The 22,931-nt window shown below is 54.7% G+C and overlaps 1 protein-coding gene across 2 annotated transcripts; it reads left to right on the top strand.

The window, feature by feature from the left end:
• Nucleotides 1-9,210: 9,210 nt before the first annotated feature.
• On the top strand, nt 9,211-18,634 carry Ecel1 (endothelin converting enzyme like 1). 2 transcript variants are annotated; one of them, XM_041650105.1, is made up of 19 exons: nt 9,211-9,237; nt 9,680-9,845; nt 11,009-11,893; nt 12,492-12,560; nt 12,666-12,776; nt 12,864-12,956; nt 13,129-13,253; nt 13,880-14,102; nt 14,561-14,659; nt 14,909-14,983; nt 15,113-15,216; nt 15,421-15,479; nt 15,559-15,610; nt 16,506-16,573; nt 16,793-16,917; nt 17,203-17,268; nt 17,639-17,734; nt 17,991-18,067; nt 18,215-18,634. In XM_041650105.1, the coding sequence occupies exons 3-19, from the start codon at nt 11,108-11,110 to the stop codon at nt 18,312-18,314; spliced, it is 2,328 nt and encodes a 775-aa protein (XP_041506039.1). In that variant the 5' UTR covers nt 9,211-9,237; nt 9,680-9,845; nt 11,009-11,107; the 3' UTR covers nt 18,315-18,634. The 2 variants fall into 2 exon arrangements, with proteins under 2 accessions (XP_041506039.1, XP_041506038.1); XM_041650104.1 differs by lacking the exons at nt 9,211-9,237; nt 9,680-9,845 and adding an exon at nt 9,941-10,069.
• Nucleotides 18,635-22,931: the final 4,297 nt, after the last annotated feature.

The following is a 22,931-nucleotide window of genomic DNA, read 5'->3' on the forward strand; positions in this document are numbered from 1 at the left end:
ACACAGACAGAAAATTGAATACATAATAAATAAATAAATACATAATTTTTTTTTTAAAAGAAACACAGAGGTGTGGTTCAGTTGGACCCGGATCTGCCTCCTCAACCAGTGATGCCTAAATGCTGTTAACCCGTGATCTCCAACCACCCTAAGAGAAAGCAGGGGACCTTCTGCTTTCCATCCTGACTCTGCCTGGGTAATTATCTGTTCTAATTGTAGCCAGTGCAAGTCCCGACTCCCCTGCCTCAAGCCGTCTATTGGCAGATAACGTGGAGTCTAGAGCAGCGGTTCTCAGCCTTTCTAATGCTGCAACCCTTTAACACAGTTCCCCAGGGGTTGTGGTGACCCCAACTATAGAATTACTTTTGTTGCTACTTTATAACTGTCGTTTTGCTACTGTTATGAATCATAATGCAGACATCTGATATGCAGGATATCTGATAGGTGACCCCAGTGAAAGGTTGCGACTCACGGGCCCAGAGTGACAGGCGTGGACGTACTTGATAGTAGGTATTGTCACACACTCAAGTCTGTGCCCCTTCCTATGGGGCTCCGAGGAGAGTGAGAGCAGGGGCTATGGGACTCTAGGAGGGGGCAGGTCTGTGGCTGGATGGGCAGGTTGCCCTAAAGCTTTTGGGTTTAGAGTCTGTCCAGTTCAAATCCTATCCTACTAGGTGACTGACTGAGAAGCCAGAAGTTCATGGCTCCTTCTTTCTCGCTCCCGGCATAATGGTGGTATCTCCACAGGAGTGGTTGTTTTTGCAGGTTGAGCGGCCAGCAAAACACCTGCATGGAGGAGGCAGCAGGCACGATGCTGATTTCATTATCACGGCCTTTGCTGAGTGTGGTGGTCTCCACAGACCTTGGTCTGGGCTACTCTCCTGATGCTCATAGGTTGGACCAGGGGCCAGACAGGGGCCTCCTGGCAGGCTGGCTGGGCACAATGCTTCACCTCTCCGACTCCTGCTTGTGCCAGGCACCTAGCTCTCTATTGCCTCCACCTCCTGGCTTCCCCCTGTGCCCTCTCCACAGCCTGGTGAGGGCTCTGACGTGTGAAATAAAAAGGCATTTTAATTACCTCTCAGCAAAACAGCAATTAGAGAGAATCACAGCACAACATCATCCCCCCCCTCCACTCCCCGCACCAGGCCCGCCTCCTGCCCTTCTCGCCAGTCCCCATCCAGCGCTGAGGCTAGGTGTCATGGGAAGTCCTCCAGTTCATCTCAGCACCTCTGCTCCCTGCATCCTAGGAAGGAACTGGTGCTAGGAATTGGGGCTAAAGAGTTCAAGAGGCTGCATAGGGGAAAAAAAAAAAAAAAAACCCAAGCCAAGTTCTGGCTTTTTGTGCCTACATCTTAGAGATAGTACCCAACTCTTTAAGGTCCAGGTGGGTACCACAGTCTGTATATATACTGCTGATGCCCTGGTACCAGTTGGTGCTTGTGCGGTGTGGCCAGCGTGTGAACACACTGTGTGCTAGCTGCCCGTCAGCTACCTGGGTCAACATAACATCAGGAAGATAAAGCTGCGCTGGGCAGGCAGCACATTTCCCTCAACAGGCTTTTAAAATAATTGTCTGTAACCCCGAGCGGTGGCTCTCTGCCCACTGGCCAGCCCCACCCCAGGGCTCTGCTGCAGGGTCACATCTCTCTGTCCATCTGCACGGTCTGGAGCTCCTGTGCTACATTTGGGGGGAGGTGGGGTGGAGTGGTGGGGTGTCCCTATGGGTGGCCTGAGGCTGGGGGGTGGCGGGTGGTGGGTGGCTGATTGAAGTGGTAATTGCAGGCAGCAGGGCCCAGCTAATGCATGTTATGATTAAGCCCATTACTGAGGGAGGCAGCTCAAGCGTGGGGGCAGGGGTGGGGAGTGGGGGAGGTGACCACGGGGGTGACTGGCAGTTTTTCTCATGGGGAGGGAGCAGGTGGCCATTGCCTCCTCTGTATCTCGCCTCCCTTCTCAGAACTGCCTCACAGAGAGGAGAGAATGGCAAGAGAGGCACACCTCACAGATTCGTGTGTCTATCCTGGCCTAGGGCTTCAGATCCCACTCAGGGGTCTAGGAGCCAGCCTGCGCTGGTGAGTGGCAATTCCTGGCCATTGATCTTTAGGTTTTTGATGCTGGGGGGGTCTCTCAGCCTCAATGCTGGGGGCATTGTCATTGGGTCACAGAGTCACACTGGCTGTAGTTGGATGGGCATTGGGGACTGGTCCCATTTATCTCATCAGGTGTTATAGATGCCAGACCAGCAACCACATACCAATTGGCTATGGAAGGGGTGGACCAGCTTGTTGATTTTCTATTGTATGTGCACGGAATCTGACCTACTTGTCTATGGAGAATGTATTTTAGCATTTTCATCGAACAGAGGCCCAGAGTAGTTGCACGGTTTTCCCAAGAACACACAGCAAGGTCTAGATCAGACCCTGGATAACCCTTGCATCTCAGCCAGGCTGCTTATCAGCTGTGTGACTTTGTGAAATTCATGGTATCTTGGTTGCATTCTTTGTAAAATCGGGGAATAGTAGTGTTCATTCCTGGGATCATTCTGGGGACTAAATGAGATAATTTAGCCCTAGAGTCCAGGGCCTGGCCCAGAGGCTGTGTCTTTTTGTTTTGGTTTTGTTTTTGTTTTTCCAGAGCAGGGTCTTTTTGCATAGCTCTGGCTGTCCTGGAACTTGCTTCGTAGATCAGGCTGGCTTAGAACTCATAGAGATTTTCCTGCCTCTGTCTCCTGAGTGCTAGGATTAAAGGTGTGTGCCACCACTGCTTGGCTGAGGTTATGTCTATGAGAGTGATATAAACATCATGGCCAAAAGCAACTTGGGGAACAAAGGGTTTATTTCAGCTTGTAGTCGTCACCAGGGAAGAAGCTCAAAGCAGGAACCTGGAAGCAGGAACTGAAGCAGAGACCATGGAGGAGTGCTGGTTCCTGGCTTGCTCCCTATGGTTTGCTCAGCCTGCTTTCTTACACAACACAGAACCACCTGCCCACTGTGGGCTGTTTCCTCCCATGCCAGTCATTAATCAAGAAAACTCCCCCACAGACTTGGCTATTGTCCAATCTAATGAAAGCATTTTCTCAATCGAAGTTCCCTCTTCCCCGATGACCCTGGTGTGGGTCAAGTTGTCTAAAAATCAAACAAAAAAAACCCAAACAATTCACCAGGCCAGAGGAGAGCTCAGTGCTCGTATTTTAGCACTGACTCTGACCTTTGACTCATCCATGTGGCAGGATTCTACGGGGTCATCGAGATTCTAGGCCCCTGGTGAATACATGCATTGCTCCCTGTAATTCAATCAAATGCACATCTAGACACTGCTGTGAAATGGCTTTGAAGATGCCATGAATATTCCAGGGAGTTGACCTCAAAATGGAGGAGATTATGGAGGTGAATTGACCTAGCCCATGAGCCCTTTAGAGCAGAACATTCTCCTTGGTTGTTCATCCGGTAGAAGTTCACATCCACTGTGAAGCGCACACCCCTTGCTGGCTTTAGAGATGGGGATGCTGATTAGGATGCAGGGGACCACAGGAGTGAAGAGTAGCCCCTAGTGGACGACTAGCCCAAGCCAGACACCTGAATTATCTAGCTACATAGAACAGAATTCTGCCCCACCTGAGTCTGAGGGAAGAATGTTAGTGAGCGAGACCTTGATCTGAGTCCAGTGGGACACGGAGCACAAAAATATAGTTAGCCATACCTGGGCTAAGCACATAGAGATCGTGAAAGAGTTCAGCCATGTTAAAGGCTGTGTTTGGAGTAGCTTGTTAGGCAGTGATAGAAAATGAAAACCTGCTTTGGCAACAGTGGCAGAGGCCCTGGGATTTCTTTCCAGGAGGGGGCTTGGAGCCAAGCTGTTGGCATCTCCAGATGTGACTGCTTTCCTAAGCTGGTGGACACCTACCTAGCTTCTGCTAACTCTGTGAGGCCAGAGTGCCCGCTCTAGAGGCCAGCAGGGAAGGAAGGCAGGGCAGGGCAGGAACTCAGAACCAAGGCTCCCTGTCCAGAAGTCAGCCTGGAACTGTGGGGGCTGGGTCCTGGCATCCTGCCGCTTGTTTTCAGAGGATGCTGTAGAGGATGCCAAGCTCCATTCTGATCCACATTTGGACAAGTGGGTGCAGAGCGTAGAACTAGGCATGGACAACCATGGTATTACACAGTTGCTCCATAGGGCCCTGAACTCTGTTCTGGTCTTCCATCCATTTTGCCTAGTCTCTGAATCCATCCCTTCCTCAAACACATAGAAATTCTAGAAGGCCCCACTCAGGGCCAGGGCCAGAGCCAGCCCTAGCCCCATGAGACTCCCTGTCCCCTCCCCTCTGCATCCAGGTTCTTTTTCCTAAAAGGAACAATTAGTGGCTCAGCTTTAATTACTTAACAATCCCCTTCAGCTCCAATCACTTGAATGAGGATGGAGTGCTGGGGGAGGGGCCTGAAGACCCTTTGAGCCGAGAAAGATTCCTTTTGGGTCCCTTTGGCTTTTTTTCTTGCAGTAATGGCAATGGCCACTGTGACAGACAGGAAGGGGTGCCTAGGCTGTGAGGTCCAATGCCACACAGTCCTCCTAATCCTCTGCCTTGTTTCTGTCTGCAGCAAGAGCAGAGCTGTCTGTCTACCTTTCCATCAAAGTGGTGAGCCCCAGAGGCCTAGCTGTCAGAGCTGCAGGCTTGCAAACCTGACTTCCAAATAACCTGTCCTTTCCACCTCTGATGGATACTGCCTTGCCTGTTCTATTGGTCCAGCCCCACCCTGACCCCATGCCAGGTACCCAAACCTCACTGGGCAGGATGAATGGTGCAATGGAAAATAATCTGCTTCCAACAGACTAAGGAAAGGAGGCTGCCACTGGGAACAGAGCAAGTCACAAGAGAATGTTAGGTAGGGACAAATCTGGTACAAGATGTACCCAGAGCAATAGAAGAAAGATGGCTGGGCCACCTCAGACCAGGAGATCCAGGAAAGGCCTTAAGAGGCAGGGTATCTGGACAGGAGGTCAAGGTCTCAGCCACAAGGTCTGCTCTTCCTTCAGAGGTTTCTGGGTAAAGCCAGCCCTAGCATCTGTCCTCCCCAGACTCAGCACCTGCAGCTCAGGTCTTGGACCTTACAGCTGGACCCCAGCCAGCTTCAGGATGCCCTTGCCCGAGTTTCTGGGCACAGTCGTGGAACAGCTCCAAAAGTAGAGTGGGCTTGAGGAAGGACACTCAGTTGCCATGACCAAGGGTGCAGGACCACACCAAGGAGGAAGGGAGGCTCACATGGGTTATGGATACACAGGCCTGGGAGGATGGGAAGAGATGGGAAGGAAACTCTTCAGCTTGGTCCCCCACATATGTGTATGGTTTAAATCTTTTGAAACAAGAAGATACTCAGGTATTTATTAAGATTAAACATTGGGGGACTGGTGAGATGGCTCAGTGGGTAAGAGCACTGACTGTTCCTCCAGAGGACTTGGGTTCAATCCCCAGCAACCACATGGCAGCTCGCAGCTGTCTGTAACTCCAATTCCAGAGAATCTGACACTGTTATACCAATGTGCATGAAATAAAGTTAAATAAAGTTTTTTTTTTTTAAAAGATAAAACATTGTTCCAGGGGCTGGGGAATGCTCAGTTGGTAGCGTTGGCCGTGCAAGCATGAGAACATGAACCCAATCCCCAGAGGCTGGCTGTGGTGGTGAACTTGGTGCTGGGAAGGTATGTACCAGTGGATTCCTGGAGCCCACTTCACAATTCTCTGTGCTGGGCTCTGTGCAAGAGCAGTGTGGTGGGGACTCAGAGGGCATGCCCCAAGGCCACGGAGATAACACTTGCCCAGACTTGAGGACTGAGGATGCCTCTTGGGAATGCTCCAGAAAGCCAGAGAGATGACTGACACCAGGCCAAGAGGTGACAGCGGATATTCCAGTCAGTAAGTGCTAAGGTCCTGAGGTGTAAGGGAGTCAGTTGTGTTCTGGGAAGTGAAACTCAATCATGGGGAGGAGGGAGAGTAGGCGGGGAGGACTCAGAGTGGGAAGGGCAGAGAAGACATAGACGTGGCCCTTTCCAGGCTGGGGAGTAAGAGCTGAGCTGGTAAAGTGTTTGCCACGCCCACGTGAGGACCAGTGTTTGATTATCAGAACCCACCTTAAAAACAAGAACAAAACAAAAACTTTGGGTGTGGTACCCATGCTCATAAAACTTAAACCAGGAGGATGGGGACAGGAAGATCCCACTGGTCGGGTGGCCAGCCGGCCTAGTCCACTTGGTGAGCTCCAGGCCAATGAGAGACCTTGCTTCAAAAGATAAGGTAGGTAGTCATACCCGAGGAAGGATACCTGCAGTTGGTGTCTGGTCTACACACACACACACACACACACGGGTGGGGGTAGGGGATGACTGCCTCAAGGGATATATTAAAGTGACTAAGCTCAGTCGTGAGGGGTGACTCAGGGTTCTGGAGACTGGAGGCCAGAGGGGAAGCCAAGGCAGCTGCCTAGACCAAAGGACACACAGTGAAAAGTCAGGGCTTCACATAGGATCTCAACTGGGAACCTAAATTAGATTGGATATAGGAGATCCCAGGCTTCTTTGGTCTCTGCCTGTCATCCCAGCCATCAGAGAGTGACATTTCATTCCTCAAACTGGAAAGCCATTTCATAGCCAGGTGTGGTGGTCTACCCTTTAATCACAACACTCAAAAAGCAGAGGCAGGTGGATCTCTGAGTTCGAGGTCTACAGTTTGAGTTCCGGGGCTTCCAGGGCTTCACAGAGAAATAAAACCCCACCCCAAAAGCCATTACATAGCCAGGTATGGTAGTGTGCTCTGACCGTGATCCCAGCTAGTTAGGAGGTTGAGGCAGGAGGATTGCTTACGTCCAGGAGTTCCAGATCAGCTGGGGCAACATAGCGAGGCCTTGTTGCAAAAATTAACTAACTAAATAATAAATGAAAGACAAATTTAAAATACAGTTTGAGCTGCGAATTACTGGATGGGCAGAATCCTGGGGAGGCCAGATGACCAGAGAGTGAAGACCAGGACTTTGAGAGGTGACAGACCTGCCAGGAGGCTGGCACAGGACTCTGAAAGCAATGGGATGACCGCTCTAGCTAACCCCAGACCTCACATTGGCCTGAGGCAGAACTGATGGGCACAGTTAACCCAACCAATGACAGCAACAGCGTGACCGGAGTGGAGGCATGAGTCTGGGCGGTGGATGGGGTGCATGTACCTGTGGCACCCCCATCACCTGCGGTGGGCCTTCATTTTCCCAAGGAGATCCATAGTTAGCAGTGTGTAGTCATCTCTAGGAGCGACCTTTCTACTCTCCTCCCCCCTCCCACCACACCACACCAGCCACTAGGGAGAGTCATTTCATTTCTCAAATTAAAAATCCATTTTGTGCTGTGAATAATGGATGGATGAGTCCAGGGAAGCCGGGCGGAGGGCAGGAAGCTGGTTGTGGCCTAGGAGATACCACAGAACGGCTGGGAGACCAGCGCACTGACTGGATAGGGTAAAGGCTGGGGTGTATCCCAGCACTGACAACAATGCAGGGCCAAGGTTCTATCCCACATGGTATAGAGTGGGGATTGACCATAACTAGGTCTGAGACTGGTTGGTCTGGCTTCAAGCTGTAGCCCTCCTTTAGGGCAAGACAAACAGCATCTTGGTGAATGTTCAAGAGTCCTTAGTGTGAATGCTGCTGTCCCAAAGAGGGCCAGAGATGGGGCTGCTGGTGTTCCTTCCTAGAACACAGACCCTGTGATGCCACATTAGCAGAGGTGTTGGGACATGCCCTCGACTCGTGTGGAAGCAAGGAACTGCTTCCAAATGCTTCTCTGCTGTCCCTTGTACCCCTTTGTGCCTTCTCTGGATGCCTCGAGCCCTATCTCCCCAAGCTGGGCTTCTAGCATCCTCCTCGTCTCACTGGGGGCTCTGCTGGTCTCAGGTAGGCATGGCCGTTCCCTGTCACTCTCTCACTAATCAATTCTGGAATCACCTAGTAATTGAAGGAGGATCTCTGAGAACCCCAGAGATGAAGAGAGCAAGGAGCTGGAGTTCAGATCCCTGGGTCCCATTCACCTTCCTTTTCTGAAGACAGGTAGGAGAAAGAAGGGGATGAGTGTCTGGACTGTTTTTGCGGGCAGCCTGACCACTGAACATGTCAGGGTGACGAGGACCAGCTGGTTAAAGGACCCAGTTCTCAGCTAACTCCAGCTGACTCTGATCCTACTACACTCAGGACTACTCTGTATGGAGAACAAGATGTTGAACAGAACAGGTAGACTGGGAGGTCCAAACAGTCTGACTGGGAGATAGATGAATGATCAATGGGAACGGTACCCGGATGAAGGCAGTGCAAGGGCTGACCCCGAGGCAGGAAACAGAGGAAGGGACTGAGGACCAGGGTTCCCATTCTCCTGTGGGTGCAGTGAAAAGTCCCTGGGGAAGCAGGTTTGCCTCTGTGCCTTCCTGTTGGAGTAGTCGGCTTCTTGAGACAATATCCATTTTTATATTTCTTGGAAATTTCACGGCATTCATTTCGGGGAAAATAAAAGCTGTCATTGCTGGAGAAATGATACCAATCAGGGCCTGAAAAGGCTGGAAAATTATCCTCCTGGAGATGGAATGTTGAGGGGAAAATGCAGATTAAAAGCACAAAGAGCCACTCTGCCACCGCCCTGCCCTCCCCTCCCCCTCATGGAAACATGGCGTTTTGCGTAATTCCATTTCCCCTCGGTAGAATTAATTGGACCTGAGAAGAAATGCATGGGGCAGAGGAGGACCTTAGGATGGCCTCACTGAGAGACTTAAGAGATGGAGAGATAGACAGACTGGACAGGCAGGAGGTTGATAGAGGTGGCTACTGAAGGCTTGTGAGTGGGTGGCCAACTGAAGAACAGCCCCAGGGGAGGGTGGCAGGACACTGGACACATGTCTTCATTCCCACCTCAACACAGATTCCATCATATGGGTATTTACCAATGCTGAAACACTGCTTAGGCCAGGGCTGCAGGCGGAAGCCACAGGGCTGCAATTGTTGCTGCTGTGTGGTCATTTGCCGGGGACACAGGAAGAGATGGGTAAGGCAAGGCAAAGAGAGCAAAGTACCAGTCCTTTAGGAAGCTCCTAGTTCTCTGTCACCTGCCAGCCTCACCCTGTGGATACAGTGGAGAGGCAAAGATGCTTCTGCCTCTTGGGAGGAGGGAGGGACAAGATTTCGAAAGGAAGTACAACTAGAAGCGGTGGAAGGCCGGGTAATGTCACCCCATGTAATCCCACGAGTAGTTCTGAACAAAGTGGGGGGTGAGATCCCCGCCTCTCCCAGCCTACAGCACCCTTTTCTTGGCCCCTCTCCCTATGTGGGCCAGGGACTTCCTGGCAGTGATGGCAGGGAAAAAAAAAATAAGGTTGAGGAGGCCACAGCCTCAGCCTCTTCTTGCAGCCTCCCCAGCAGAGCTAAGTGAAGGGCACTGCACCAACCACAGAACCCAGACGGGGCAAGCGTGAACACGAGGACAAAGAAGGGCTGATGCTGAGGGCGCCTGGCAGAGTGCGGGGCAAGATCAAGCTCTTCACCTGCGCCTCCCACAGCCCATCTGAGTCCTCCCTGGACTGAGCTGCTGTGGGCTCGGCCCAGACGGCCCTATAGCCTCCAGTTTTGCCTCCAGACCTCTAGCTTCAACCCCTTTACCGCAGATTGTAGGTGGCTCCAAGTGGAGGCACCTCACCAGAAGGGACTGCCGCTTCTTCCTCCCGGGACAGATCCGGACTCCGGAGTTCTGGAGCCTGAAACTGGTGCACCACCCTCAGGAGCATATATCGGCGGTCGTCATCCCCACCTCCGCGCTGCGGGAGCTGACAGGTAGCCCGGAGGGAAGCAGGGAGAAGGAGGGGTGCAGGGGGGCGGGAGGAGGAGGGTGGAGCCGCCAGCGCGCCCCCTCCTTCGGGGCCGGCGGGCGGCGCGGCGCGGCGGCAGAGGAGGCGGCGGGCACACGGAGCGGCAGCCAGTACAGCTCTGCTCCAGCTGAGGCCGGGATTTGCTCCCGACTCATCTGTCCTCGCCTGGCCCAGACGCGCACCTGCCGGGTAAGTGTCATTTGGGTCCACTGCTGCCGAGGCCACACATCCCAGCCACCTCTGGGCCACCGCGGTCGCTGAGCCGAGCTCCTTGGCTTTGTTTGTGTCCTCCCGGCTCTGGTTCCAGCTGCGGCTGCGGCTGCGACTCCAGGTCTCGGCTCTTAAGCTCCTAAGCTCCGCTAGCTGCACCGCGCGACGCAGGAGACTCTGAGCTCAAGGCCGGCTTAGCAGAAGGGGTGAAACTTCGCCCAACTTTGGGTTCTGGGGAGAACCTGTTGACGCCAGGAATGGCCCAGGGCTGCGATGGGTGGCAAATGATGAAACCAACCTCCGGTCAGGGCCGTCGGGGGGTGGGGAGGGGTGGGGTCTGGAGTGGGCCGCTGCTTGGGGAAGAGGCTGGTGGGCTGGGGGCTACTGAAGAGAAACAGTCAGAAGCTGGCTTGGGAGTGGTCCTGCAGACCTCCCCGAGGACAAAGTTTGGGTGTCTGATAGCTTTTTAGTGCAGAGAGCTGAAGGAGGGTTCAGGGTCCGCATAGAGGCGCCCCTGACCACACCTCCTTTCTCTGGCTTCTGCTTCCCCCCTCCCCCACCTAGCCTCGGCTGGAGCAGATGATGGGCAAGAAAGGCAAAGGCAAGGGAAACAGGTTGCTAGTGAAGCCCCACTTTGTGCCCGGTGCTCTTTTGCCTTGTGTCAGGGTATCCCAACTCTGCGGTGACCATGCGGAGATGTGGGAAGGCAGGTTAAAAGGCTACTATTCCCGTACAAGCGGGTGGCTACTGAGCCCTCCTCTTTCCTTCTTCCTTGGGTGGTGAAGTGAAGCCAGGAGCAGGCTTTGGTTGTGGATCACAGGTGGCTTCCATCTTCTTAAACTAACCTCCATCCCTTGTTCCTGGGTCCCCCTCGCTTTCTAGGGCCTCTCTGAGCCTGCTAATGTTCCCTTCCTACAGCTGCGACCGAGGGCCATGTGGGCGCCCATCAGAAAGCCCGAAGACAGAAACAGCATATAGACGACCAAACCAGGCGTGTGTGGCCACAGCCTCAGCACCATGGAGGCCCCATATTCCATGACAGCACACTACGATGAGTTCCAGGAAGTCAAGTATGTAAGCCGTTGTGGTACTGGGGGCGCCAGAGGGACCTCGCTGCCTCCAGGCTTTCCGAGGGGCGCAGGGCGCAGCGCTAGCGGGACCCGGGCCGGGCTGCCGCGTTGGAACCGACGCGAGGTGTGCCTGCTGTCGGGGCTGGTGTTCGCCGCCGGCCTCTGTGCCATCCTGGCGGCCATGCTGGCACTCAAGTACCTGGGCCCGGGAGCGGCGGGAGGTAGTGGAGCCTGTCCCGAGGGCTGCCCGGAGCGCAAGGCCTTCGCGCGCGCCGCCCGCTTCCTGTCTGCCAACCTGGACGCCAGCATCGACCCGTGCCAGGACTTCTACTCGTTTGCGTGCGGGGGCTGGCTACGGCGCCACGCCATCCCCGACGACAAGCTCACCTACGGTACGATCGCTGCCATCGGCGAGCAGAACGAGGAGCGTCTGCGGCGCCTGCTGGCGAGACCCGCGGGAGGCCCCGGCGGCGCTGCGCAGCGCAAGGTGCGCGCCTTCTTCCGCTCGTGCCTCGACATGCGCGAGATCGAGAGGCTCGGGCCGCGGCCCATGCTCGAGGTCATCGAGGACTGCGGCGGCTGGGACCTGGGCGGCACGTCCGATCACCCGGGGGCTGCTCGCTGGGACCTCAACCGACTGCTGTACAAGGCACAAGGCGTGTACAGCGCGGCCGCGCTCTTCTCGCTCACTGTCAGCCTGGACGACAGGAACTCCTCGCGCTACGTCATCCGCGTGAGTGTGTCACCCCCACCCCACCACCGCAACCCCTGCGCTCCGCCTGAGACCTGGGACCCTTGGCGCCGCGTGCCCCAAGCTCGATCCCGCGCCCGAGATGCGGGTTCGGACTGCGAGGGGCGCGGGGAGGTGCGGAGCGCGCGGCGGGCAGAGCGCGGGAGGAGGGCGCAAGTAATTTCCCTGGAGTAATTGCGGTGTTTAGCTGAGCCGCGGGAGCCGCAATTCCCAGTCCTCAGGCAGGCGGGGCTCCGGGAGTGGGGAACCGCTGGCTACTGCCCTGAAAGATTGGGGTTGACCAGAAATTCCAGAGGTGCCAACTCCCAGTACAGCGCCCCATGGTGTCCCTACAGGTGGGGAAAGTGAAGGCTGTTGGGGAAGGAGTGAAGGGTGGGCTCCGCAGAGGCGTCTTAAGGACTAAAAGCGACAGGGTTTGGCTAGTCTCTAAAGAAGGAGGGAGGGCTTGGTTCTTGTGCTCCCGCGCAGCTTGTGGCAAAGAATCTATGTTTGACTCGTCTTCTCTTTTGTGACAGTTGGATGGGAACGCTGGAAAACTGGCCATTCACTTCTGACCTGTAGTTCCCGTTTCCCTCCTCAGATTGACCAGGATGGGCTCACACTGCCAGAAAGAACCCTGTACCTAGCTCAAGATGAGGAGAGTGAAAAGGTGCCTGGGTATGGGGTTGGGCTTCTGGAAAGGAAGTGCCCCATGAAAGAGCCCCAGGGGTAAGTGTCTCCCTCGGGCTAACTGAGGAACTCCTGTCCTGTGTAGATCCTGGCAGCTTACAGGGTGTTCATGGAGCGGCTTCTCAGACTATTGGGGGCAGATGCCGTGGAGCAGAAGGCTCAAGAGATCCTTCAGCTGGAACAGAGGCTGGCCAATGTGAGCAGGAAGGGCTGGGAGCTCCTGGGACTGGGACCTGCGCAGGGAGCCTAGGTCAGGCCCGGGTCTGTCTGGTCTCCACTCCAGATCTCTGTGTCGGAATATGATGATCTCCGTCGAGATGTCAGCTCCATGTACAACAAAGTGACTCTGGGCCAGCTACAGAAGATCACACCCCATGTGAGTGTCCCCAGACCTGGTGGATGGGTGATGCGAGGGCTGGGATGGCAGGTCACCTTCTTTAGGCATGTCTGAGGTCTTCCATGACACTCCCACCCCCATGCCCAAGAGCCTTTGTTGCCTCTCTTTGACCCTTTTGCTATCCCTTGTTTTCCTGTCCTTGGCCCCGCAGTTGCAGTGGAAGTGGCTGCTGGACCAGATCTTCCAGGAGGACTTCTCCGAGGACGAGGAGGTGGTGCTGCTGGCCACAGACTACATGCAGCAGGTGTCCCAGCTCATCCGCTCCACACCCCGCAGGTGAGGCTGCAGGTCCCTCACCCCTGCACTCCTGGCTCCAGGCCTCTCCTTCAGCAACCTAGAGCTGCCCTCTGGGCGACCTTTGTAAACCCTGTCTCTGCTGAAGCCACGCTTCAGGAGGCCAGGAGGCGGGTGGGAGGGCTGGGATGGGAAGCTGGTGCCCGCTCCTCCCCTGTGGGAGACTGAATAGCCTGGGATTCCCTTGGGCGGCCCTCACCTCCTAGGATGGAGAGTTTGAACATCACTCAGGGATTTGTAGCTAAAGTCATACTGCACATGGGTCGATCCTTGGGGGAAATCCTGCTAGTCTCTGCACATCCAGGGAAGGAAGAGAAGGCCATCCAGACAACCATCTCTGAGTGTCTGGTGTCCCATACAAAAGTAGGAAACCATGCTGGCCCATCAGGGTCAGGCTTAAGGGTTATTAACAAGAACATCTTCTGCTGTATGGTGGGACTTGGAACATTTCAAAGTTGGTTTCTGCATATCTAAATTGACCTCTTTCATCTTCTTAGTGGGCAGGGTAGGGTACTGGGTCCTATCCTAGCTTGGGAGCACAGGGAGGTAGGACCACGGTGACCTTCCTGCATGCCTGTCTGGACAATCCCGTTTTACCTGGCCTCCAGGATCCTACACAACTACCTAGTGTGGCGTGTGGTGGTGGTTCTGAGTGAGCACCTGTCCCCACCATTCCGCGAGGCACTGCACGAGCTGGCCAGAGAGATGGAGGGCAGTGACAAGCCCCAGGAGTTGGCCCGAGTCTGCCTGGGCCAGGCCAACCGCCACTTTGGCATGGCTCTTGGTGCCCTCTTTGTTCATGAACACTTCTCAGCTGCCAGTAAAGCCAAGGTCAGGCTGCCCTGGGTCTAGGGAGGGGGTGCAGATGGTGAGCTCGGTGTGGACAACGGAAGACCCCATGCTTCCCTTTGTGACTCAGGGCTTAGCTGTCCCTGAGGATCTAGGATGCGCCTCCCTGGGCCTCTCCTCTCCTGGGAAGCTTGCATGCAGTCAGCTGCAGGTGGCTTGCTCTGCCTTTCCCCTGAGGGTCCTCCTTAGCCGTGTTCGGGAGACATGATCTTAGAACTGGTCAGAATTGTCCTGGGGTGCTTTCTTCTTTCAGGCTGGAGCTTGCTCTCGTGCTCCTGGGTATAGGGACCTGCTTGCCATGTCTCTCCTTAGCGTTCAGCATGGTGCCCTGCACTGAAGGAGTAGCATTAGATGATAGGAAAACCCCTGGTACCAGGGGCTGGGGTCAGGTCAGCTTTAGTTTCTTAGCTGACTCTTCGTCCCTGGTGTCTGACCCTCAGGTACAGCAGCTGGTGGAAGATATCAAGTATATCCTGGGCCAGCGCCTAGAGGAGTTGGACTGGATGGATGCCCAGACCAAGGCAGCCGCTCGGGCTAAGGTGAGATAGGGCCTGAGTCCCAGCAGTTGGTTCCACAAATACTTGTTTGAGTGCCTACTGGGTATCAGGTCCAGGGAATAAGAGGAGGAAAGAGGCAAAGATACCTTTATGGAATCGTATGGAATTGACTGCTCTGCTCCATCCTGCCTTCACCCCAGTCCCAGGCTAGTCTGAAGCTCTTTTGATTTTTATTTTTGGCCTGGGAGAGGCTGTCTCCTGAGGCCCGGGTCTCTTGCCTCTCACCCGCAGCTCCAGTACATGATGGTCATGGTCGGCTACCCAGACTTCCTGCTGAAACCCGAGGCCGTAGATAAAGAATATGAGGTAGGCAGGCTTCTGCTGCCCCCAGGCCCCAGAAAAACCCACCACGAGACCGGGAGGAGTCACGGTTCTTCAGCCAAAGGCCTGGCCCTTCCCCAGCTCACGGCTGAGCACTGCCCATCACCCTTGCAGTTTGAGGTCCATGAGAAAACCTACTTCAAGAACATCCTGAACAGCATCCGCTTCAGCATCCAGCTGTCCGTCAAGAAGATTCGACAGGAGGTGGACAAATCCACGTGAGTGCCTGGCCCTGAGCTAGGGGTCAAGGAGGGCCGTGAGGGAAGCAGGGCATGCTGGGTACACAGGCCAAGTGAGGAGACCAAGGGGAGGGCCTAGCCCAAGGGAGGCCAGAGGATGCTCTGTTAGAAGCTAGCTGTGCTATCGGGAATCCCGGGGACAGTGGTATGCACCCTCCAGGTGACTCTAGCCTCCCTGCACAGGTGGCTGCTCCCTCCACAGGCACTCAATGCCTACTATCTACCCAACAAGAACCAGATGGGTAAGGAGACGTGTCCCGCCCCGCCCCGGGGTGGGCCTGAAAGTGCCTGTGTTTCCCACTGACCATACCTTCCTCTTAGTTTTCCCTGCTGGCATCCTGCAGCCCACCCTGTATGACCCCGACTTCCCACAGTAAGTAGGGAACTTAAAGGGTGCAGCTGGGTCCGCCAGCCCTGTCTACAGGTGGCAGGTTATGGGGGCGGCAGGGAGTGGGGGAGAACCGAGTGATTTCAGCCATAGACCCTGGGTTCCCATACTCCTGTTTCATGTCACTGTGGTTATTTGGAAGAAATTGTATGCAACAGCTTCCCGACTATAACGGTTGCTGCAATAAAACACCCTGACCAGAGGCAACCTGGGGAGGGAAGGGTTTAGTTATTTATACTCCCAGGTCACAGTTCATTATTGAGGGAAGTCAGGCAAGAACCCACAGAGGAATGTCACTTGCTCACTCTCTAGCTTGCTCTGGCTCCTGTTCAGCCTATTTTCTTATACATCCCGGGCCCCCTGCCTAGGGATGATGCTGGCCACAGTGGACTGACTGGGCTCTCCTACATCCATCATCATTCAAGGCAGTCTCTCAAAGACATGGCCACTGGCCAATCTGAGATGGGCAATCCCCCACTGAGATCAGCTCAGATGACTCTAGGCTATGCCAAGCTTACAGCCACAGCTAACTAGCGTATTTCTACCCATTTTAGGCTCAGAAAGCGAGGGAACTTAGAGATGAGGAAAGAGGCCTAGACCTCAAGTGAATTCCTGAGTTTCCTTCCTGCTTCTTTTAGCTCACAGCCTCCATCAACTTTGTAAGATGTTATTTCCCAGAACACGGGTAGACACGTAGTTACTGGTACTTTTCATGGAGCCTGTGAGGAAGCTATGGGACACATGCCCAGGACCTTGGAGATGCCTAGACCTCTGAGGCCTCCCTGGCCACCTGACCAGGGGCAATAGAGACCTGGGCAGCAATGTGGGGCTCTCAGAGGGCAGGTGAGGGCTAGGGCCTAACCTGCTGCCGTGCGTCCAGGTCTCTGAACTATGGGGGCATCGGCACCATCATTGGACATGAGCTGACCCATGGCTACGATGACTGGGGTAAGACCCTGCTCTCCCAGGGAAGGTGGCACCTGCTCTGGTTTGTTTTCCCCTAAAGGACCCCGGTCTAGGCAAAAGCATCAGCAGGATGAGATGAGGGTCTTGGGAGAGGGGTAGGACAGAGAGTGGGAGAGTTATAAGGGATGAACTAGGTGCCCAGGCTGGCCTCAGAGTGAGGCTCACTCTTGGCATGCTGGCATGTCCGTCTGTTGTCCACAGGGGGCCAGTATGACCGCTCAGGAAACCTGTTGCACTGGTGGACAGAAGCTTCCTACAGCCGCTTTCTGCGCAAGGCCGAGTGCATCGTTCGTCTTTATGACAACTTCACCGTCTACAACCAGCGGGTGAGACCTTGCCACCTTTGTCGTCAGCGCCCCTTTGGCTGGCCACAAACTGGAATCATGCACATTTGCATGTACCCAAATAAGGTCCCTGCACACATGCTCTGGATTCCCACGTTCATGAACAGCCACATACTCCACCAAGAAGACTCGCCTGGTACATGTGTAGGGGCGAGGGGAGGAAAAAGCGGTTCCTGAATTCCCTGGGAAAGGGGGAGGGGCTCAGGGTAGCCAGATCTGTGGGAGGCCAGCAGGCCCCATGTGGCTCCTTCCTCTTCCTTCTGGCAGGTGAATGGGAAGCACACACTTGGTGAGAACATCGCAGACATGGGAGGCCTGAAGCTGGCCTACTATGTGAGCCACCCAGCCTACTCTCTGTCTCTGCTGGGGAACAGGTGGATGTGGAGAACTCCAGACGAGGGACACAGCCCCTCCCTTCTCATCCTGCTGATGCTTTTGCCTAGACCGGGGTCCTTTAGGGGAAAACAAACCAGAGCAGGTGCCACCTTCCCTGGGAGAGCAGAGAGGACTGCCTGGAGGGGGTGGCGCTATTCTGGGATCCATATGCCAAAGCAGGAAGGTAGACAGAATGGGCAGTATAGAGTTGGGTCTGGGGAGGAGGTGCTCGTCTTCTGGTGGGGGAGGATGGCTGGTTGGGGAGGACGGAGAAGGAACAGCATGCAGCAGAGTGGTCACAGCAGCTCCCGGCTCTCTGCACCGCCAGGCCTATCAGAAGTGGGTTCGGGAGCACGGCCCTGAGCACCCGCTGCACCGGCTCAAGTACACACACAACCAGCTTTTCTTCATTGCCTTTGCCCAGGTGGGCTGGATGGAGAGCTTGACAGGGGCTGGGCAGGGGCTGGGTAGGGAACGCGGTGTCCAGGCTCAGTCTCAAATGTACTGGCCTCAAATGGCCATTCCCAGGGTCCAGCCTGTCTCCCATCACCTGCCTGTCCTCTGAGAGATGATGGCCCGTGGCTTCTGCTGGGGCCTAAGTGGGAGGAAGGGGGAGGGAATAAGCAGTAGACACCTGGTCCCATTTTTTCCCCTCCTTCCCTTGGCCTGCTGGGTCCCAGAACTGGTGCATCAAGCGAAGGTCGCAGTCCATCTACCTGCAGGTGCTGACAGACAAACACGCACCTGAGCACTACCGGTATGCCCGCCCGCCTTTCTGGGCAGCCAGTCTCCTTCTTGTGTCTGCATGGGGGTAGAGGGACAAGAAGGGACATGGGTCAACCCAGAAAAAGCCCTGGGGTAGCTGGAGAAGCTCACACTGCTGGGGTCTCTCCCCCGATCCCAGGGTCCTGGGCAGTGTGTCCCAGTTTGAGGAGTTCGGCCGGGCCTTCCACTGTCCCAAGGACTCTCCCATGAACCCTGTCCACAAATGCTCTGTGTGGTGAGCCTGGCTGTCTGCCTGTCTATCTGCACGCCCCCACTGCCCTGCACGGATGACTTCCACCAGCTGCTGGGGCAGCACGAGCCCCATGCTGCCCTGCTCCAGGTCTACTTGCCTTCCAACCTCTATGTGACTGTCTTCCCATACCCTGCAGGCCTTTGCTTCAGCAGGGCCTGGAGTAGGGGTAAGGCTAGGTTCTGGGGGCACTCAAGGAGGAGATAGGAGGTCCCCAAACTTGGCTGTAGGCAGCTGGACCCCAGCTGGGGCTGGACTGTTCAGGTCCCACTGCTGTGCTCTTGCTGATAAGTCTGGTCAATAAAGCTGCTGTGCTATCTATTACCTTGGCCTCCAGACCCAGCGGCAATGGAGGGTCCTGTGGGTGGGAGGCTCAACGTGCGGCACAGCTGGGAACCTAGAGACAGATGCTGGCTCCCTGTTTTACCTCCCTGCTCCCCACAGCCATGAGGCAGCTTCCTTCCAGGGCACCCCCAGTCCAGCCCTGTGGCCTGCTGACCTGCTTTTTACTTTTGGGGTGATGAGACTTGCTGGCAATGGAAAGCCAGTTTTTCTCCCCCAGTGCCCCAGCCAGGCCTCCATGTCAGCTTCTCATCTGGGAAGGTGACTGTGGCCCCAGGTTCCATCCACTTGAGGCCAGCCTCCCTAGCATCTGGCCTTCTGCAGCTTGGAGTGAGGGCTCCTACGTGAGCTAAGGCGTGGCAGGTGATTAGCTGAGGGGCTCTAGGCACAACCCGTGGAAGGGATATGGAGAGTGCCCACGGGTGCTGCCCAGTCGTGGAGAGCAGTGCCTGGGGAGAAGATCCTCATGCTGGGTACCCGAGAGACCCCGTGTCTGCAAGGAAGGAAGTCAGTGGGCACCTGCCTTTCCTCCCGGGTCCCAGTTATCTGAACTTGGTCTGCAATGGTGTGACCCTGATGAGGGGGCAGACTCTGAGAAGGAACCTCCAGAATGGCCAGTATAGGAGGGACAGCTCTTCCTCCTAGTCCGTGGTGGTCACACGGGAGCTCCAGTGTAACACTCGCGTCTGTGTTACCCTCTCGGAACAGTACGTGAGCTGGGCGAGGGCCTGGGTCATTCGAAAGGAGATCAGTTATTCAACCTTGGAGAAATCCTTTTACACCTAGCTGCTAATAAGGAATTCACCTAGGCAGGTGGGAAATTGCCACACCCAAGATGGAGTGGCAATACCCTATAGCTAATCACCAGGTGGGGCAGAGGGAACACAGGAACAAACAGAATGTTTTAGCTGGCTGACCAGAAACTGTCCTCAAGATGAACCCCAGGAGCGGGGGTAGACCCATGGGCCCTACACCCCAGGTGTTGGAAAAAGGTGGCAAAGGGCACACTGCTCAGTCTTGAACACAAAGCCCAACTCAGAACTGCTTGTCAGGGGCATTTTCATGACACTCTTGGAGGTGTGTCCCATGCTGGAATGAATGGGTTCTGTATTTTTTTTCCCTCCTGGCCCGGGTGCATATATAGCATGCCCCTTGGGTAGCTTGTATAGAAGGACACTCCTTGTGCCTTGACCTATGAGATAGTTTCGGCCTGATATCTGATATCCCTCATGTCCTAGATTCACCTCATGATTCTGTACTGGGTCTAGATAGAACTGGGGCTCCAGACCCAGCCTCCATGTCTTGACCAACGTCCCCCAGTTCTACCCAAGTCCAGTCCCTTCTGCTTCTGTGGGTGCAGCCAAGGGAGATCTCAGGGTCAAAGGCCAAGCTCCCCCCGCCCCACTCCAACCATGCCCTGCTGAGGACATCAGTGGGGTGCTGGGAGAGGATATTAATTTCCTGGGCTAGAGATTGTTCCTGAGCAGGCAGCTGAGTCCGGTGTCATTGTGTGTCATCTGCTAGATCCCAGACCCTTATAAACACCTTCATCACAACCCAACGCGATGGACATAGCAACAGGTTACCTGCTGGCTTCTGAGTCCTCTTGCATTCAGGCGTCCAGACTCTGTCTTCTCCTCTGTGTTCTATCAGGGAAACCACATACAGCACAGGCCGTGGTTGTTCTCCTGCCGGCTAGGCCCTGGGCTGGGAACTGATTAGCTCTCCTAAGGTGGAGGAGAGAGAGAGCGTAAACCCAGAACAACACGGACTCCCACCCCCACATCGCTTTAACTTCCATTCTGTTTGGCGAGGGGGCAACAGCGCAACAGCGAAGAACCTTCTAGGCCATAACGCCAGGCGTCCAGAAGGGTGGTGATAGGACTGGCTCCATTGAGCTCATATTCACAGCAGGTGTACTCCAAACCGCACCCTGGGATGACAAATACAATCTTCCACTAAGTATTTAATAGCAGGGAAATAAAGGGCCGGGGACATTCTAACTGCACGTCAGTTTCCAGGCACCCACCTACGCTCACGTGCCCAGAGCTGCACTTCTCCCTCCCTGGCAATATTTTCTGAAATCAGCTTCCTGGGCCTTCTAGGCCGAATCTGATTCCAACACCCATCTTTGTGACTGACCCTCAAGCCCAGAGGTTATTGCTGTGTGACCTCAGGGAGACAGATACCTTCTCTGGGCTCCTAGCAGCGTATGAGCAAGGAAGCCCCCTGCCATATCTGATGGTGGATCCACAAACGGGTCTTCCTTCTTCCCACTCCAGGGTTGTCTCTCTACAGTACCCATCATGCCTTGACCCATCATGGCTGCCAGGCATGGTCCATGAGTATGAGCTCAACTCGGGTTCTCAAGTCCAAGGATTCTGGGGGTACGCCTCAGCTTGTGCATGTGGGTATTCCTTTGACCAAGTAGGGGAGGGTTTGAAGCTACTTAAGATATCTGGGGGAGGGGGGACATCCTGAAGGTGAGTTGTCCATCTGCAGCTTTGTGACCCTGGAGGTTGTGTGACACCCTGAAGGGCCACTGTCTGGTGTCACTGAGGCTCTAACATATTCAGTGGGGCCCAGATTTGGGTCTCTATATCCCTGTGTCTGACCGTCTGAGCTGATCCAAATGTCTCACTCCCTCGGAGTATACTCCAGTGCCAAAGACCCTAGGTGCCATATTTTTTAAAATGGTTTGAACCTTATTCCAAATGCATTGGAAGTGAGGGTCTTCCACGTGGAAATTCCCCCGGGATGGGCCCCAGGGGACGTGGTCAGGCCTGTCTGCTCCCCTGCTCCTCTGCTGAGCAGCACTCAATCTCTTCTGTCCCTAGTGTGCCACTCATGCAAGACTGGGCATAGTCCCAGACCTGCAGAAGGGACCATCCTTAGGGGAGCTGGAGGGGTACACCCAGAAGGGCTGTGCAGCTGTCGAGGTGTTCTGCCTCTCTCTTTCTCTCCTTTCTGAGTTTCCCACTCCTCCAAAGCTGGTTTTAGACCCCCACCTTTTCTTGCACCAGCACCACATAAAGACTGGTGTGTAATAATACACACCCGTAATCCAGCACTTGGGAAACAGGGGCAGGGTATCAGGAATTTGAGGTTATCCTTAACCACATAGTGAGTTCTAGGGCCAGCATGGGCTTTTTCTTCAGAAAAAGAAGGGCTGGGGAGGTGGTTCTCCCAGTTGTCAGAATATTTGTTTCATGAAGGTGAGGAGCTAAGTTTGGCTCTCCCGAATCGATGTGGAAGCCGGATGAGGTGGCATGCCTAGCGCCCTGCTGAAGAGAAGGAAGGCGAAGAGGGACAGAGCTTGGAAGTCTGCAGGCCAGTCAGCCTGCCAAATATAGTGAAGTGCCAGGCCAGCGAGAGAACCATCTTAACAAAAAGTGGGGGACACCTGAATTTGTTCCCTGATCTCCACTTATGTGCTGTGCATCCATGCATGTGTATCCTCCTGCACATGTACCCCGTAGATGAATAGGTGTGCACACACATGCCCACAGAGGCAGAGAGAGAGAGAGAGAAAGAGAGAGAGAGAGAGAGAGAGAACAGAGACTGAGACAGAGAGGCAGAGAGACACACAGGCAAAGAGAGAAAGACACAGAGAAAGGCTGAGAGAAAAAGACACACACACACACACACACACACACACACACAGAGAGAGAGAGAGAGAGAGAGAGAGAGAGAGAGAGAGAGAGGACAGAGACCGAGACAAAGAGGCAGAAAGACACAGAGAAAGGCTGAGAGAAAAAGACACACACACACACACACAGATCTCAATTTCCTCCTTTTCCTGCTGGCTCTGGACTGTCTAATAACCAAGCACTCCCTGCCTCCCGCTGTCTTTTGGGGCCAGCTGGTGCCAGGGCAGGGCGCAACTGTGGCCAGACTTCAGAGCCCAGCTTTCCTTCTCTTCGCGATGGCCCCTACCAGTGAGAGGCTTTATTTGTACAGACAAGAATTCCGCCACTCCCACCCCTTGAAAGAGGAGAGTTTCTGTTTGAATTAGCATCTTCCCTCCCCTCCTTCCTTGGCAAAGGGTCTTGGGCACTTCCGTTACCTCTGAACCCACAGGGACTGTGGAGGGGCTTCTTGTGAAACAAGGACCCTCTGGGCTTTGGAATCAGTAGCCTGCTGTCTAGGTTTAGACCACGGAACAGCAATTGATCTGCAGGGGATGGTCCTTGGGAGAATTCATGGAGGAAAAAAAATCCATCTCTAATCATGCTATTTATAATTCCTTCATACACTTGGAGAA

Source organism: Microtus oregoni, unplaced genomic scaffold (assembly GCF_018167655.1).
Source record: "Microtus oregoni isolate MIOR12 unplaced genomic scaffold, Mior012 000004F_ref0000308, whole genome shotgun sequence".
NCBI classification, from domain to species: Eukaryota; Metazoa; Chordata; class Mammalia; order Rodentia; family Cricetidae; genus Microtus; species Microtus oregoni.

Excerpts from the sequence above, each read along its gene's own strand:
- Ecel1 (XM_041650105.1), top strand. The coding sequence starts at position 11,108 with ATGGAGGCCCCATATTCCATGACAGCACACTACGATGAGTTCCAGGAA. Across the intron at positions 15,217-15,420 it reads CAGGAGGTGGACAAATCCAC|GTGGCTGCTCCCTCCACAGG; the intron begins GTGAGTGCCTGG and ends CTCCCTGCACAG. Across the intron at positions 16,574-16,792 it reads CCATGGCTACGATGACTGGG|GGGGCCAGTATGACCGCTCA; the intron begins GTAAGACCCTGC and ends TGTTGTCCACAG.